The sequence below is a fragment of the Balaenoptera musculus genome, chromosome 10 (genome assembly GCF_009873245.2).
Source record: "Balaenoptera musculus isolate JJ_BM4_2016_0621 chromosome 10, mBalMus1.pri.v3, whole genome shotgun sequence".
NCBI lineage: Eukaryota > Metazoa > Chordata > Mammalia > Artiodactyla > Balaenopteridae > Balaenoptera > Balaenoptera musculus.
Genome location: NC_045794.1, coordinates 43820399 through 43834886, shown reverse-complemented (window position 1 = coordinate 43834886; position 14488 = coordinate 43820399). Strand labels below are relative to the sequence as shown.

Below are 14488 nucleotides of genomic sequence, written 5' to 3'. Positions count from 1 at the left end.
AGAATCCAGGTTTTTGTACCTCTGGTGGGAAACGCACGCCAGCAACACTCAAGGCATGGGAATAAGTGGGGGCAGGGACTTGGGAAACTGAGCTGTAGGCTCTACTCGGCCCCATATAAGCAGTGACCTTGGGGTTAGTCCTTACCCTCTCGAGACCTCAACTTCCCCATCTGCAAAATGAGCAGGTTTGAGTCTCTTAAAAGTTCATTGAGACTTCATGGATCCACGACTAAAGTGCTGGGACCGTGCCATTTACAGATATGCTAGAATGCCTTCTCATCTGGTTCCCTAAATGGTCTATGGGACAAGAGGGCACACATCGCTCACTGCCTCCCACATGATGCTGGGGGAAGGGGTTCTCTCTCTGTCTTCAGAATTCGACTCAACCACACACTCACAAGAGCAGCCAGTGATTCTGTGACCCACCCCCCCTCGCTCTAGTCCAGCTGGGCAGCAGAAGGTCAACAAGAAAGGCCAGACCAGAACCCAGCCTCTACACGGGCCCCTCCTGAGTTGCATTTTCTTTGCTCACTTCCACCTCTCTACCCACTTCCCTGTCTTGCAGAAGAAAGGGGGAGGGAAGGTGGGATGACGACTGTTAAAGAGGAAGGAGAGGGGGAAGAGGGGCCTCCTGAGTTAGTCAATTGTGAAGTTGGGGGTGGGAGTTTGCTGTAGGCTCAGAAACGGAACCCAACAAGGAGTTTTGGGGTTTTTTTTGTGTGTGTGTTTTGTTTCGTTTTGTTTCAGGTCGATCTAGCTCAAAAAAAGACAGAGACTGGAGATCTAGAAGTCTGAGGGGCAGGAGTGGCTGAATAGGAGAGTGGAATGAGAAAAGCCGGGGCTGGATCACATGTGGGGAGAGAGAGGGGGGCTGGAAGAAATCGGGGTTAGAGGGGCTGAGATATTAGCATGTCCCACAGGTACTTCAAATCTGGTATAAAACTGAATTTATTATTTACCCCCTTCCCTAAGCCTGCTATGCTTCCCACATTCCCTATCTCATTGATTAAGAGAACCACCATCCACCTGGAAAACTGGGAGTCCTCCTAGTCTTCCCTCTTCCTAACCCTTTATCTAATGAGTCATTAAATAAATCCTATTTGACCTCTTAAGGACCTATGGATCCCGATCATTGTTCTCTATTCCCACAACCGCTGCTCTAACCAGGACCGGCTACATCATTTGTGGGGCCCAGTGCAAAATGAAAAAGCAAAGTGTTCAAAAAGGATCTCAAGGCTGACTGCAGAGCATTAAATCAAGCACTGGACCCTTCTCAGCACAAGGCCCTGTGCGATTACATGCGCAGGTGGCATGCCCACCAAACCAGCCCTGGCCCTAACTCAGGCCCTGCCCGCCCCCTTGTCCGAACTGGTGCCTCTTTACTGGTCTCTCTCCCTCTGGCCTGCAGGCTTTCACTCCTTACTCACAGCTCTCCAAGTGTAAATCTCCTCCAGGATATAACCCCAACTCCTCAGCATGGCACACAAGGCCTTCCTTGATTCTGACCCCACTCACCTCTCCAGGATCGTCCCTCTTGCCCCCTCCTTCACATGCTTTGTTCGCCTCTACCTAAACCTCTGTGACTCTGTGCATCCTGTTCCCTTTATCTAGAATGTCCTTCTACTTATCCGCCCAAAAAACTCCTGTTCATCACTCACAATCCAGTTCAGGTGTCTCTCTGTGAACCCTTTCCTGATCCCCTCCTTGGCAGTTCGCTCCTTTTCTCTAAGTCTCTGATGTACTTCACAGAAGGGTCGGCAAACTTTTTCTTAAAGGGCCAGATAGCAAATATTTCAGGTTGTATTGGCCAAGAGGTAAAATTGAGGGTATTATGTAGGTACCTACATAGGTAACCATTTTAAAATGAAAGAAAACATTCTTGGCCCATGACCCATATGAAAATACATAGTGGGCCAGATTTGGCCCAAAGGCCAAACTTTGCTGACCCCTGCTTCAGAGGACCAATTAGGCACTTATATATTTACATATCTGTCTCCTCCCCTAGACTACTCACAAGGCCATGCAGCATCCCCAGGGTCTAGCTCAGAGTCCAATGCATAGTAGACACTCAGTACGTTTTTGGTGAGTGAATGGATGAATGAACCAATGATTGGGAGCCTGAGCCCCTGTGAGGTGGGAAGCCAGAATCCTAGATGCTTCATTTCCCACCTTTCTTCGTCTGAATCCTTTTTCAGATGTGAACCATCTCCAAGTTCTGGAGAGAGGGAAGGCAGTGTTCTCCCAAAACAAACCCAAGGCTTCTGGGGTGCTTAGAGTTGCTCCTAGAACTTGGTCTTGTCCTTTGGCCCCTTGAGAAGTGGCCCAGATACTCTGATGCTCTGCCTCCCTGTCCCAACAATTCTCGGCAATGATCTTATAGGTGTCCTGCCATGCAAAGAGAGGGAGGAAACAGAGCTTGGGTTTCAGGAAGGAGAACTGAAGGAGTGATAAGACTTTGGAGTAAGTAGCAGGGAAATTTCAACAGAGAAGCCCAGATTTCACTAGCTAAAGCAAAGTGAGTAGGACCAGAAACAAGGGAGGAAGCAAGGGAGGAAGTGGCTGAGGTTGTATAACTGGGGAGCTTCTTGTTGTTCCAGTCTAGTATAATAGGAGACAGGAGAGCAGAGCACCTCCTGTCTGAAGCCTGAGTGCCCACCAGAAAGGACTGCTCTTTGAGTGAGTTGGACGTCTTCCACCAGAGAGAGATTTGAAGGCTGGGAGACTCAGGTGAGTACTTTGGTGGTGGGAGTACTTTTACATTCTCTGTCTCCTCATCTCCCAGGTGGTAAAAACAGAAAAAACTGAGGCCTGGGACTACAGACAGAGGGGACTATTCTCCTGAATACAGAGGAGAGGGGACTCCTGGGTGGTCTTAAGGGACAGGGAAAGAGTTAGAAAGGTCGGAAGGTGCTGGGGTTACTGAGAGTATCTGGATGGATATTGAAAAGGCCGGGAGTTTGGAGTGGACAGAAATTAAAGTTAGATAAAAATTTGGGAAAATCTTTGAAAATGGGAAAGGAAGGGGTTGGGGATCTTGGGATGAAGAGGCCTGGGAATGGCTCAGGAGGCTGGTGAGATCCTGGAGTGGTTCAGGTGTTCAGGAGCCCAGAGTTATCCAAGAGATCTAGGGACTTCCCTGGTGGTCCAGTGGCTAAGACTCCATGCTCCCAATGCAGCGGGCCCAGGTTCAATCCCTGGTCAGGGAACTAGATCCCACATGCTGCGAGTAAAATTTTGCATACCGCAACTAAAGATCCCGCACGCCACAACAAAGTTTCCTGCGTGCCTCAACTAAGACCCAGAGCAGCCAAATAAATAAATAAATAATTTTTTTTTTTTTTTTAAAAAGAGAAAGATCTAAGTTCAAGGTCAGGTTCTAACTCCCTCTTCCTCTTCCCCCTACCCCACCCCTTTCAGCCTCCATCATGTGGAACACCTCTGATGCCAATTTCTCCTGCTACCATGAGTCTGTGCTGGGCTATCGTTACGTGGCAGTTAGCTGGGGCGTGGTGGTGACCGTGACAGGCACTGTGGGCAACGTGCTGACCCTGCTGGCCTTGGCCATCCAGCCCAAGCTCCGTACCCGCTTCAACCTGCTCATCGCCAACCTCACAGTGGCCGATCTGCTCTACTGCACCCTTCTCCAGCCCTTCTCTGTGGACACCTACCTCCACCTGCACTGGCGCACTGGTGCCACCTTCTGCAGGGTCTTTGGGCTCCTCCTTTTTGCGTCCAACTCTGTCTCCATCCTCACCCTCTGCCTCATCGCCCTGGGACGCTACCTCCTCATTGCCCACCCGAAGCTCTTTCCCCATATTTTCAGTGCCAAGGGCATCGTGCTTGCACTGGTGAGCACCTGGGCGGTGGGTGTGGCCAGCTTTGCTCCCCTCTGGCCAATCTATGTCTTGGTGCCCGTAGTCTGCACCTGCAGCTTTGATCGCATTCGAGGCCGGCCCCATACCACCATCCTCATGGGCATCTACTTTGTGGTTGGGCTCAGCAGTGTCGGCGTCTTCTATTACCTCATCCACCGCCAGGTGAAGCGAGCAGCACAGGCGCTGGATCAGTACAAGCTGCGCCAGGCGAGCATCCACTCCAACCACGTGGCTGGGACAGATGAGGCCATGCCGAGTCGTTTCCAGGAGCTGGACAGTGGGCTTGCATCAGGAGGGCACAGCGAGGGGATTTCATCTGAGCCAGTCAGTGCCGCCACCACCCAGACCCTGGAAGGGGACTCATCAGCAGTGGGGGACCAGAGCAACAGCAAGGCAGCTAAGCAAATGGCAGAGAAAAGCCCTCCAGGAGAGCCTGCCAAAGCCAGGACAACTAAGAGAGACCAGGGAGCTCAGGGCTCTCCGTCAGAGTTTGGGAAGGTGACTCGGATGTGTTTTGCTGTGTTCCTCTGCTTCTCCCTGAGCTACATCCCTTTCCTGCTGCTCAACATCCTGGACGCCAAGGTCCGGGCTCCCCGGGTTGTCCACATGCTTGCTGCCAACCTCACCTGGCTCAATGGTTGCATCAACCCTGTGCTCTATGCAGCCATGAACCGCCAATTCCGCCAAGCCTATGGCGCCCTCCTAAAACGAGGGCCCCAGAGTTTTTGTAGGTTCCATTAGAACTATGTCCCCAGTCACCAGAATCTGGAAATGTCTCCTCCAGAACTAAGGTGGCCAGCTGGTATAAGAGTAGATGAAAGACCTTTGGGAATTTCCACAGACAACCTCTCCCCAACCCCCAAACCAGGCCTCTCCATCCCTCGCTCAACATTTCAGCCCTAGGCTGCTCAAGGTGCATTATTAATTATTAATAAACAAAATCCATCCTTTTCACATTCAGGTGTGATCTTTGGGGAAGAAGGAAATAGGCCAGGGTTGGTTTGCAGCTGGAACTTAATAGTTGAGGGTTTGGGGGGACCTAGGTCAGAGCAGGGAGGGGCAGGAAGCAGAAGGCCTGGGACACAGCCTTCAGCTGAGGGGTTTCCAGGTATAAAACATGTGAGTTGGTTTAAGAGGATTAGCCTGCCTTTTGTTTAACTTCCCAGAAACGGCCCCCACCTGCTGCCAGGATCCCCCATCACTGCAAACAGGTTTTTTCAGCTCAAAAAAGTTTTGAAATCCAGCTTTGATAGCCCCTCCAGTGAGTCCAGCCTCACTGGCCCTTGCCCTATCCAAAGAGAATGGTCACAGGGAAGAACTTCTCGCTCTGTGGAAATGGAGCTGAGCTTAGCTGAGGCAATGGCAGAAGGGTGTTCTAGCTGCCCTAGCAAGGTCATGCTTGTTGGAGCTAATTCACCTGGGTCCTGGCCCCTCCCTTCCCCCAGACTTGCTCTTGTCGTCCTGGATTACGAAAGCCGAACAGAGACTCTAGTTAAGAAGGCTTAGGGGGCTTCCCTGGTGGTGCAGTGGTTAAGAATCCACCTTCCAGTGCAGGGGACATGGGTTCAAGCCCTGGTCCGGGAAGATCCCACATGCTGTGGAGCAACTAAGCCTGTGCGCCACAACTACTGAGCCTGCGCTCTAGAGCCCGCGAGTCACAACTACTGAGCCCGTGTGCCACAACTACTGAAGCTCGCACGCCTAGAGCCTGTGCTCCACAACAAGAGAAGCCACCACGATAAGAAGCCCCCGCACCGCAACGAAGAGTAGCCCTCGCTCACCGCAACTAGAGAAAGCTGTGCGCAGCAACAAAGACCCAATGCAGCCAAAAATAAATAATAAATAAATAAATTAAAAAAAAAAAAAAAGAAGGCTCAGGAGCCAAGCTGAGGGGAGAGCATATCATTCCCTTCCTCCAGTGTAACTGGCATCCTGTCACCCATGTGCTCGCGAATGCACATGCACGAATTTAAAGCACCTGTGGCCACCAGGTGACGCTGGTTCTCTGTGTTTCCTTTCTGGCTTCCCTGTTGAGGACAGAAGGTGTCAGCAAGACTGGGAGTCCAGAGATATCACCACCCTCCTGGCCAGCAGGGGTGGAGACCCAGGAATCCGCACCCCTCCCTTTTCCCCAAAGCTTAGGAAGAAAAGTGAAGAATTAGACACTTATTTTTCATGAGATGTTTATTGTCTACCTGGTTGGACTGGGGGGAGCAGGGTGGGCACTGGGGATAGAATGTGAGAGTCACGCTGATGGTGACACTGCTCTGGCTGCGTGCCGTCCCTTCCCTGCCCCCAAGTCCATGGTTTGAGAGAACAAAGTCCAGAGAGATTAAGACAAGGACAGAAAGAACCATAGTCAGGGTGGACAGATTGATACCTTCACATTCAACACACTTCCAGGGCCCAGGAATCCTGCCTCCTAATGAGGAACATGTGCTTCGGAGTGTCCTCCTCCCGCAAAAATCACAGCAGCCTATACTGAGTCAAATTCAGGTGACTAAGGCAGGGGTCCAGACAGGTGGGGTGAACGGCAGAACCAATAAAGAACATCAGCCTGGGAGTGTAGGGACCAGGGCTCCAATCAAGGCTCTCTGATAATTAGTTCAGTGAACTGGAGGAGGACCCTGGATCATTCTGGACCTCAGGTTTTATCATCTGTACAAAGATGGGGGTGGGGTGCACTCTTATCATGTGCTTTGTGCTGTCCTAAATCCTGTAAATATATATATTTTTAAATTAATTAATTTATTTATTTATTTTTGGCTGTGTTGGGTCTTCGCTTCTGTGCGAGGGCTTTCTCCAGCTGTGGCAAGCGGGAGCCACTCTTCATCGCGGTGCACGGGCCTCTCACCATCGTGGCCTCTCTTGTTGCGGAGCACAGGCTCCAGTCGCGCAGGCTCAGTAGTTGTGGCTCACGGGTCTAGTTGCTCCGCGGCACGTGGGATCCTCCCAGACCAGGGCTCGAACCCATGTCCCCTGCATTGGCAGGCAGATTCCCAACCACTGCGCCACCAGGGAAGCCCCTGTAAATATATTATTTTGTGTAATCCTTACAAAATTTACCAAAAGGTATCTATTATAATCTCTTGCTTACAAATGAAAAAAAATGAAGCACAAATAGGGTAAGCAATTTGTCTGAAGTCCAAGGGCTAGTAAGTGATATGATCATGATTTGAGGGCCGAAAGTCTGACTTTAGTACCAGCCCACATGTCTAACCACTATAGGACAGCAGCCTTTTTTTATAACTAGAATCAAGTGACCAGATGATCCCTAAAAATCCTTCCTGCTCAGACGTTCTAAGATTCTGAAAGTTGAGAGTTCTCTGAAGGGTTGTAAAGTGAAGGGCTTCACTTTTCATATTCCTTGAAGGCGATTCAAAAGCTTTGGCAAGTAGAAAGGAGAAGCAATAGGGATTGAGGTTAGACCTCTGGAGGGACTTCCCAATCATCAGTCGCTGGGAAAAAATGACTCAGGGAACACGGAAGGAAACCCTGGAGTCTGAAACCAGAGAGGACAAATGATAGCGAGAAAGAAACGCCCTCCTCTCTCACCCTCCACAGCCCACACACCCATACCCCACCCCTAATCTCGATAGGCGCTGAGTGAGGGAAAAGAGGAAGATTATCTCTCAGGCTTTTTCTCTCTTGCGGGTGTGCACGGCGCGCGTGTGTCCCTCGTGGTGCGGAGCTCACGCGTGTCTCGGGGAAGTGTATGCATTTGTCTTGGGGAAGTGGGTCACGGGGGCCCTCCTGAGGGTGTCAGTGTCTGTCTCTCTTTTCTCTTTATCTCTGTCAGTCTCGGGCTCTATCGCGGACTTTCTGACGCTATCTCTCAAGGCTTCTCTTTGTCTCTCTCCATCTGTCCGTCTCTCCTGTAGGCTGTCTTCATCGTTTGTACCTCCGTTATCGCCTTTTTTCTCCCGAGCTTGTTCTCTCCCGCCTGCCCCGCGCCAGCTCTCCCCGCGCCCCCTCCCCAGTCCCCCACCCCGGCGACTGTCGCTCGTCCGCACACTCTCTCTCTTTCGCTGTCTCTTACAGGCAGATTTATGGTCAGCCCAGGGCCTTTCATTGGCCAAGCACTGACAGGACTTGATTTAACGCCGCCTCTCATTGGCTGAGCTTGACAGGCCGATTTACGAGTCACTCTGCCATTGGCCAAAATGCCTTGGCCCTGATTTATGGCTCGGTGGCGGAGGAGAGAGGGGGGCGCCGCTGGGGAATGAGGTTGCCCCTCCCCTCTGCACCGCTTCCGTCTTCCTATCCCCTGCTTTTTCTCCCCTTGCTCTCCCTCCCCTCAAGGAACCGCACTCCCTCTACTTGTTCCTCAAGCCCTCTCCTCCTCTTTCATACATTGGGAGGGGAAAATGGGGCGTGGTGGTGGTAGGAACTGAAGCAGACGAGGAGGTCTGAAGGGGTAAACAGGAGCTGAGGAATCTGAGGGGTAGGATGGGGTAGAGTAGGGAGAGAAGAGGAGATTGGAGAGGGAGAGAGAATCCTGAGCTGAAGAGCGAAGGGGAAACTGAGGGTGCGAAGGGGGTGACCGAGGAATAGGAAGGCTGAGGAGAAAAGGAAGACTGAGGGAGAGAAGGTGGGGGGCCGCTCTGAGGAGAAGACGGGAGAGACTGAAAAGAAAGGGCGTGTATGAGGGGGGCAAATGGGCAGAAGCGGGGAGCTCCGGGCACGGAGAGAGACTTTTCTTTTCAAACCTCACTATCCAGACCGAATAAGAGACGGAAATTTCCTCTTCAGACAACGGTTCTGAAAAGGGGGAGACTTGGAGGAGCAAACACGTAGAGAAAAGCGCCGCAGAGAGGGGCGAGGGGCGCAGGAAAGAACTAGAAGGTAATAGCAAGAAAAGAGAGAAGGAGAAGGATGGGAAACTAATGGAGAAGACAGAACTAAGTTTGGTTTTTATTTGGGGGCGTGAGAAAAGGCTAATCCCTAGAGGAACGATGGAGAGCCACAACTCCGCCTCCTCCTCCTCTCAGTGAAGACCCATAGGCGTCTGCCCGGGGGCAAGTCAGACACCGCCCCCAGGAGATGTCCTACTTCCTCAAGGGTTCAGTAGGCTCCCCTTCCCTACACCTCGCTCCTCCCGCTTGCCCACCTCCCCAGTTAAATTTATGAGTTCAGGGCTGGCCTTCAGGAATTAGGAATATTTATGCTTCTTTGAGAGTGAGGTTTGGAAGGTGATATAAATAAGGGGCCATGGAGGGGCTGCAGCGCTGGGCTCCTATTTTTAGCACGGATGCTTTCCCAAGGCCCCCACCCACCAGTTCCCTCTCATCCTGAGCCAGAGAAAGGAGCACTGAGTGAGGTGGGGAATGGCTTTCAGATACCAGAAAGGGCCTTTGACTATCCTGGAGAGCCCCTCAGAGGACTGCAGAGTTTTTCAGCAGGAAGGATTGAAGGCAGATGGGGGAGGAACTTTCCAATCATCCTGGCATTCTTATCACCCCTCCTCGAGTGCAGTTACAGCATTTCTGCAGAAGACGGAGGGAAATGGGGAGAAGCCAGTTTCCCCTCTGCCCCCCTAAACTCAGTTGCTGGGGAATAAGGGAGAGGAGCCAGGAAATTCAGAGGCAGGTTTCTCTGGCTTGTCCCCTCGCTCACTGGGAGAGGAAGATTTGAAATCCTCCACTGCCCCACAGACCACAGCCTGGGTCCCTGGGAAAGGAGGCTGGGAATGCAGGGCTCAGGGCATCTCCTAGGAGTCTAAGCCCCCAACCTGTCCACCCCCACTGCTGGCTGGGAATTAAAAACAGCCAGTAGTTCACGATACCCCTGGGCCTCCAGGAAATGAGGGAGGGAGAGAGGCTCTGTCCGGTGGATCCACATGACTTCTCCAGCCCTCAGCTCCAGGAGCCGTGTCTGTGACTCCCAGCCCAACCAGAGGGCTTGCTCTGGCTTGGGGAGGTAGTGAACAAAGAGGGGGTCCATGATATAGGGGGACCTAAAGAGAACAAAGAGAGGTGGGGAAGAGCTGCCCCCTCCGTCCACACGCACACTGTGCCTCCCATCCACTCTGGCCTTAGCAAGGACGGCCACAGCTCACACGCCGGACTGTGCTGCCTGGAGTGGGAGAAGGGAGGGAGAGAAAGGTCTAGACTGGCCCTTTAAGAGCCACTTAGGGTCAGAGAGCCTGGGCTACAGAGAGGGGAAGGAGCTGATGTCAGAAGACGGATGGGCAGCAAGATGGGGATTGATGCTAATGGGGGAGTTAAAGCTAAGTACCCAGACACGCAGAGGGCAGAACTGCAGATCTGTCTTCCTCACACTCACCCCACTCCCCAAACCAGGGCTGTAAATCTGCCTTCTCAATTGGAGGAAGAGGGAGCGAGGAAAACGAGATGCTCACTTCTCCCTTTTCCTGTTTTTTTCCTTACCCTGTGCAAATCCCCACCCCACCCCCCAGTTCTTTTGTCCTCTCCCAGTCTCTCCTCCCAACCCATGAACGCTTCCCACTGAAATTTCCAATTTTTGGCTTTCCATCAAGAATTGAGGGAATGGTTTCAGCTTGCAGAAGAGTTTAAAAGGAAACCACGAGAAGGTCTCCCTCATCAGCCCCTGGGTGGGAATGGGTTGGTGGGATTGTGGTGAGAGGCTGATAGACGGGAAGCTCCCAGTTGCCTCGGTTTCTCTTCCCTCCATCCTCTTTTCACTTGGAGGTAACTTGAGCAGCCTTCTCCTGGGACAGTAGGGTGAAGGCGGCAAGCGGGATGTTGGGTGCCAGGAGCTGGAAGGGGTGCAGCTTCAGAGTTGGGTTTGCGGAGGCCCCTGACACACTGAGATTCTGGAGGGGCTAGTGGGCCTCCAGGGGTGGCTCGGGAAGCTGCAGGAGCTGTCCACTGAAAGATATATGGTCTGGTTTCTCGGAAACTCCTGGATCATACCGTTCCCTCTCCTTGAGCACACACCCTGCCTGCTGAGTGGAGACAATTTCGGGCCAATAATCTATTTACTGTAAAGGCAGGGTCCAGCTGCTCCTCATCTTCTCAGGAGGCAGTTGGAGGTCTCAGGGAGGAAGACCTACTTTTTTTTTTTTAATCCAATCTGAAGTGTTTTTTTTTTAATACATAAATAAATGTATTTATTTATTTATGGCTCTATTAAGTCTTCGTTGCTGTGCGCAGGCTTTCTCTAGTTGTGATGAGCGGGGGGCTACTTTTCGTCGCTGTGCGCAGGCTTCTCATTGTCGTGGCTTCTCTTGTTGTGGAGCACGGGCTATAGGCGCACAGGCTTCCGTATTTGTGGCACTTGGGCTCCGTAGTTGTGGCTCGTGGGCTATAGGAGCGCAGGCTCAGTAGTTGTGGCGCACGGGCTTAGTTGCTCCACGGCATGTGGGATCTTCCCGGAGCAGGGCTCGAACCCGGGTCTCCTGCGTTGGCAGGCGGATTCTTAACCACTGCGCCACCAGGGAAGCCCGAGGAAGGCCTTCTCACAGTGGCTGGAGCTAATAACCCTTGGGGAATTCCATTTCTTTCTCTGCTTCCAGGTGAGACGGTATCTTCCAACTTTCAGGACCCATAATCACCTTTATCTCCCTCTTTATTGGCAATCAGGGCCTGTTCTGGAGAAGTCCTTCTAGATTAGGGGAAGTTCATCTCGTTTCGCCTGTTGCAGGGCTAAACCTGAACTCCTTTCTAGTCCTGGAAATAACTGATTCTACCTGGTTTCCAAATCCTCCCCAGTATCCATAAGAGAACGACCCTAAGACACCAATCTCATCTCTTCCCTCCGCCCAGGTTTTCCTTCAGAGGCCTAAAGCCACCTCGAGGCCATCGTCTCTGTTTCCTCAGTCTTCAGGGACAAAGGAGAGAGCAAGGTTATAGTGGGAAGGGGCGGGGGGTGAGGGTTGTGAGCAGGAGCCATTGGAACCCAGGCTTCCTGCCTCCCAGCATCTGGCCAAGCACTCCCTCCCATCCAGGGAGGTCAGCCGTTGCCCTCAGCCCTGGTCTTGGGGATGCTTCTCTATCCCGGTGATAAATCCTGTCTTTGTCTTCCCTCCAACCCAGGCCCCAGGCGGCTGGGGGTCAGAGGCTGGGGGAGGGGTCAGTGTGGAGGAGGGAGAGATACAAGGAGAGTGGGAGGAGAAGACGGACAGGAGCAGCTGGTGAGCAGGCATGGGGGTGGGCAGTGAGGGGATGGGGCCTCTTGATGCTGCAGATCCTGACTACACATTCCAGCAGGCCTGCATTCCAAGTGAAAAAGCCAGGATTCCTTGGAATCCTGGAAATACCTTGGGGATGGCCCCTGGAGTATCAGGAATACTAGGGGTGGGGGGGTTGGTATGGGGTGCCTCAAGGAAGGAGGCTGCTGAAAGAAATGGGAGAATGAGAATATTGTGGGGATCATCTCTATCCCCACCAGACAGCCCTCCACGCCTGTGCCCTGCATGCACGTGCATAGATGGACCGACTGACACACACACACACACACACACACGCGCGTACACGCAAGATTTCTGGCCCAGCAGTGTGAGGGGGCCCAGGAGGGCCAGCCTGCCCCTTGCCTGGCCCCTCTCCAACTGCCTTCTCTTGCTTTGACTTTCCTGTCTCCACCTCTCCATTCTTTCTCTATGCTCCCAGCCTTGCTCTCTTTGTGTGGGTTTCTCTCACTCTTCCAGTTTGCTATGCTGGCTTTCTGCTAACCCTCAGCCGCTGCCCTCCTTGTCTCTCAGTCACTTTTTCTCTTTCCATCTTCCTGTCCCACTCCTCCCACCTCTCCTACTTCCTTGGACTCTCCATCGGCCTGTCCGGCCTCTGCTGCTCTTCAGCCCAGCCATCCTCTAGCCCACTGCCACCCCAGAGCCCTCTGTCTGGCCCGGGGGGACATTCAGATTGCAAAGAGGGATGGCAAGGAGAAATGAGTGACTCTGAATGAGTCTCTGCTTTGATGGGAGGTCTGGGATCATACTGTGTTATTACATGGGATGGATGGAGGTGGGGGAGGCCAGGTGACTGCGAGACAAGTTCGACAAATTGAGGAGGGTGAAATGGGAGGGAAGAGAGATTGGTAGAGAGAAGACACAGAAGGGCAAACACTAAAGAGAGACGGGTAAGGACTAAGGGTTCCCTTTAAGTGTGTGTTTTGGGTCAGTCTGAAGGTGAGGAGCTGAGGGGCATCTACTGAGTCATACTGAGACACAGATCCAGAGACAAGATCTGGAGACCCAGCCAGAGAAACACAGATGCGATGTCCACCAGGCAGCCAAACAATTCGAGCTCTCTCGCCTACCTGGGAAGGTCTCACAGACCTCTTTCTCCTCTGCAGATAGTCCTGGAGAGCCAGTTCCCTCTCCACTCACCTCCTCCTCCCCTACCCACTCCTGCCCCACCAGTGAGAATGACATCAGCTCTGGCTGCCACTGTCCTCAGCCCTGCTGATGTACTCTCCCACGGGTGAAACAGAGGCCAATCACCTCTGCCCCACCCATTCATTCTCCAGTCCAGGAGCTGGGGCTTACACAAGCCAGCACCCCGGGGTGGGAGTGGGAGGAGGCTGTACCAGGAAAAAAGGGGGGGCATGGGCACCAGGGGGAGGGAGAGGAACTGGAGAGGGGTACTGAGGAAGAGGGGCTGCAGCACTAAATCACTCTGTTGAGGGGGCTCCCTCTGCTCAGTGGGGTGGGGAGAGGATAGACATTTGGGGAGGAGGGAGAGAAGAATGGGAAATCGCCACATCTGGCAGGCAGGTGTCTGGCACTATTCAGGCTGTAGTCACTTTCCCAGCCAAAGGGGAGGAAGGGGCATGGGGGAGGAGGGGTTCCCAGGATCCCCTGGGGAAGAGGGAAAGGCTCACAAACAGAGACAGAGGCCCAGAATCAGACAGAAAGAGACCAAGGGAGGGAGACAGTCAGACCCTACTCCCCAGTCTCTGCTTCAGTCCGGGCTGGGAATGGGTTTGCCCAGAGTCCTGAAAGGAAATTGTTGGCCAGAGGGCTGGGTAGGCCGGGGAACTACAGTTCCATTCCTAGTGGGAAACAGAGAAGGCAGGGAAAGTTCAAACCAGGCCAGGCTGGGGAAACAAGCTCAGAGAATTCCAAGTGTGAGAACTGGATAGAACACCGCTCTCCACACCCGTCACTGACCTGCAGCCCACCCCCCGGCAGGGTCAATGCTGGCTGATGAGTAGGAAGCTCAGGACAGCGATCTTAATTACTGAACACTGCTTTTCCCCCACCTCAGGGGGGCAAAGACAAAAATCCCTAGCCCTCATCCAGCCCCCTGTACCCCAACTCTCAATGCAGGACTGCAGGGTGCTGTACCCAAGCATTTTTCTTTTTCTATCTGCTGAGGGTGACCCTGGGCCCAGTTGCCCCACAGTTGCTGAACTGAATTGCTAGGTTCTCAAAGAGCAGGCAAGACTGGACAACTGTAGGTTTCATGCCTTGGTGCTGGAGAGGCTTCCCCCTCTGGTTACCTTTCTTCCCTCATCCTTTCCTATCTGAGGTCCCAATGCAGTCTCTCTTGCCTAACCCCAGAATTACAGGCCTATCTCACGAGCAGTAGAGGTGACAGAGACCCTTCAGATTGCAGTGCAGACAACGGCTCCCCACACTCCCCCTCTCCTTCAAATCCTGCAGGGGAAGGGGTAAAGAAAACCAAAGC

The 14488-nt window shown here is 52.8% G+C and overlaps 1 protein-coding gene across 1 annotated transcript; it reads left to right on the top strand.

The window, feature by feature from the left end:
• The first annotated feature begins 2639 nt into the window (after positions 1-2639).
• GPR84 (G protein-coupled receptor 84) lies at positions 2640-4829 on the top strand. Its single transcript, XM_036866815.1, has 2 exons — positions 2640-2727; positions 3418-4829. Exon 2 carries the CDS (start codon positions 3426-3428, stop codon positions 4614-4616), a length of 1191 nt encoding a protein of 396 aa, XP_036722710.1. The 5' UTR covers positions 2640-2727; positions 3418-3425; the 3' UTR covers positions 4617-4829.
• The last annotated feature ends 9659 nt before the right edge of the window (positions 4830-14488 follow it).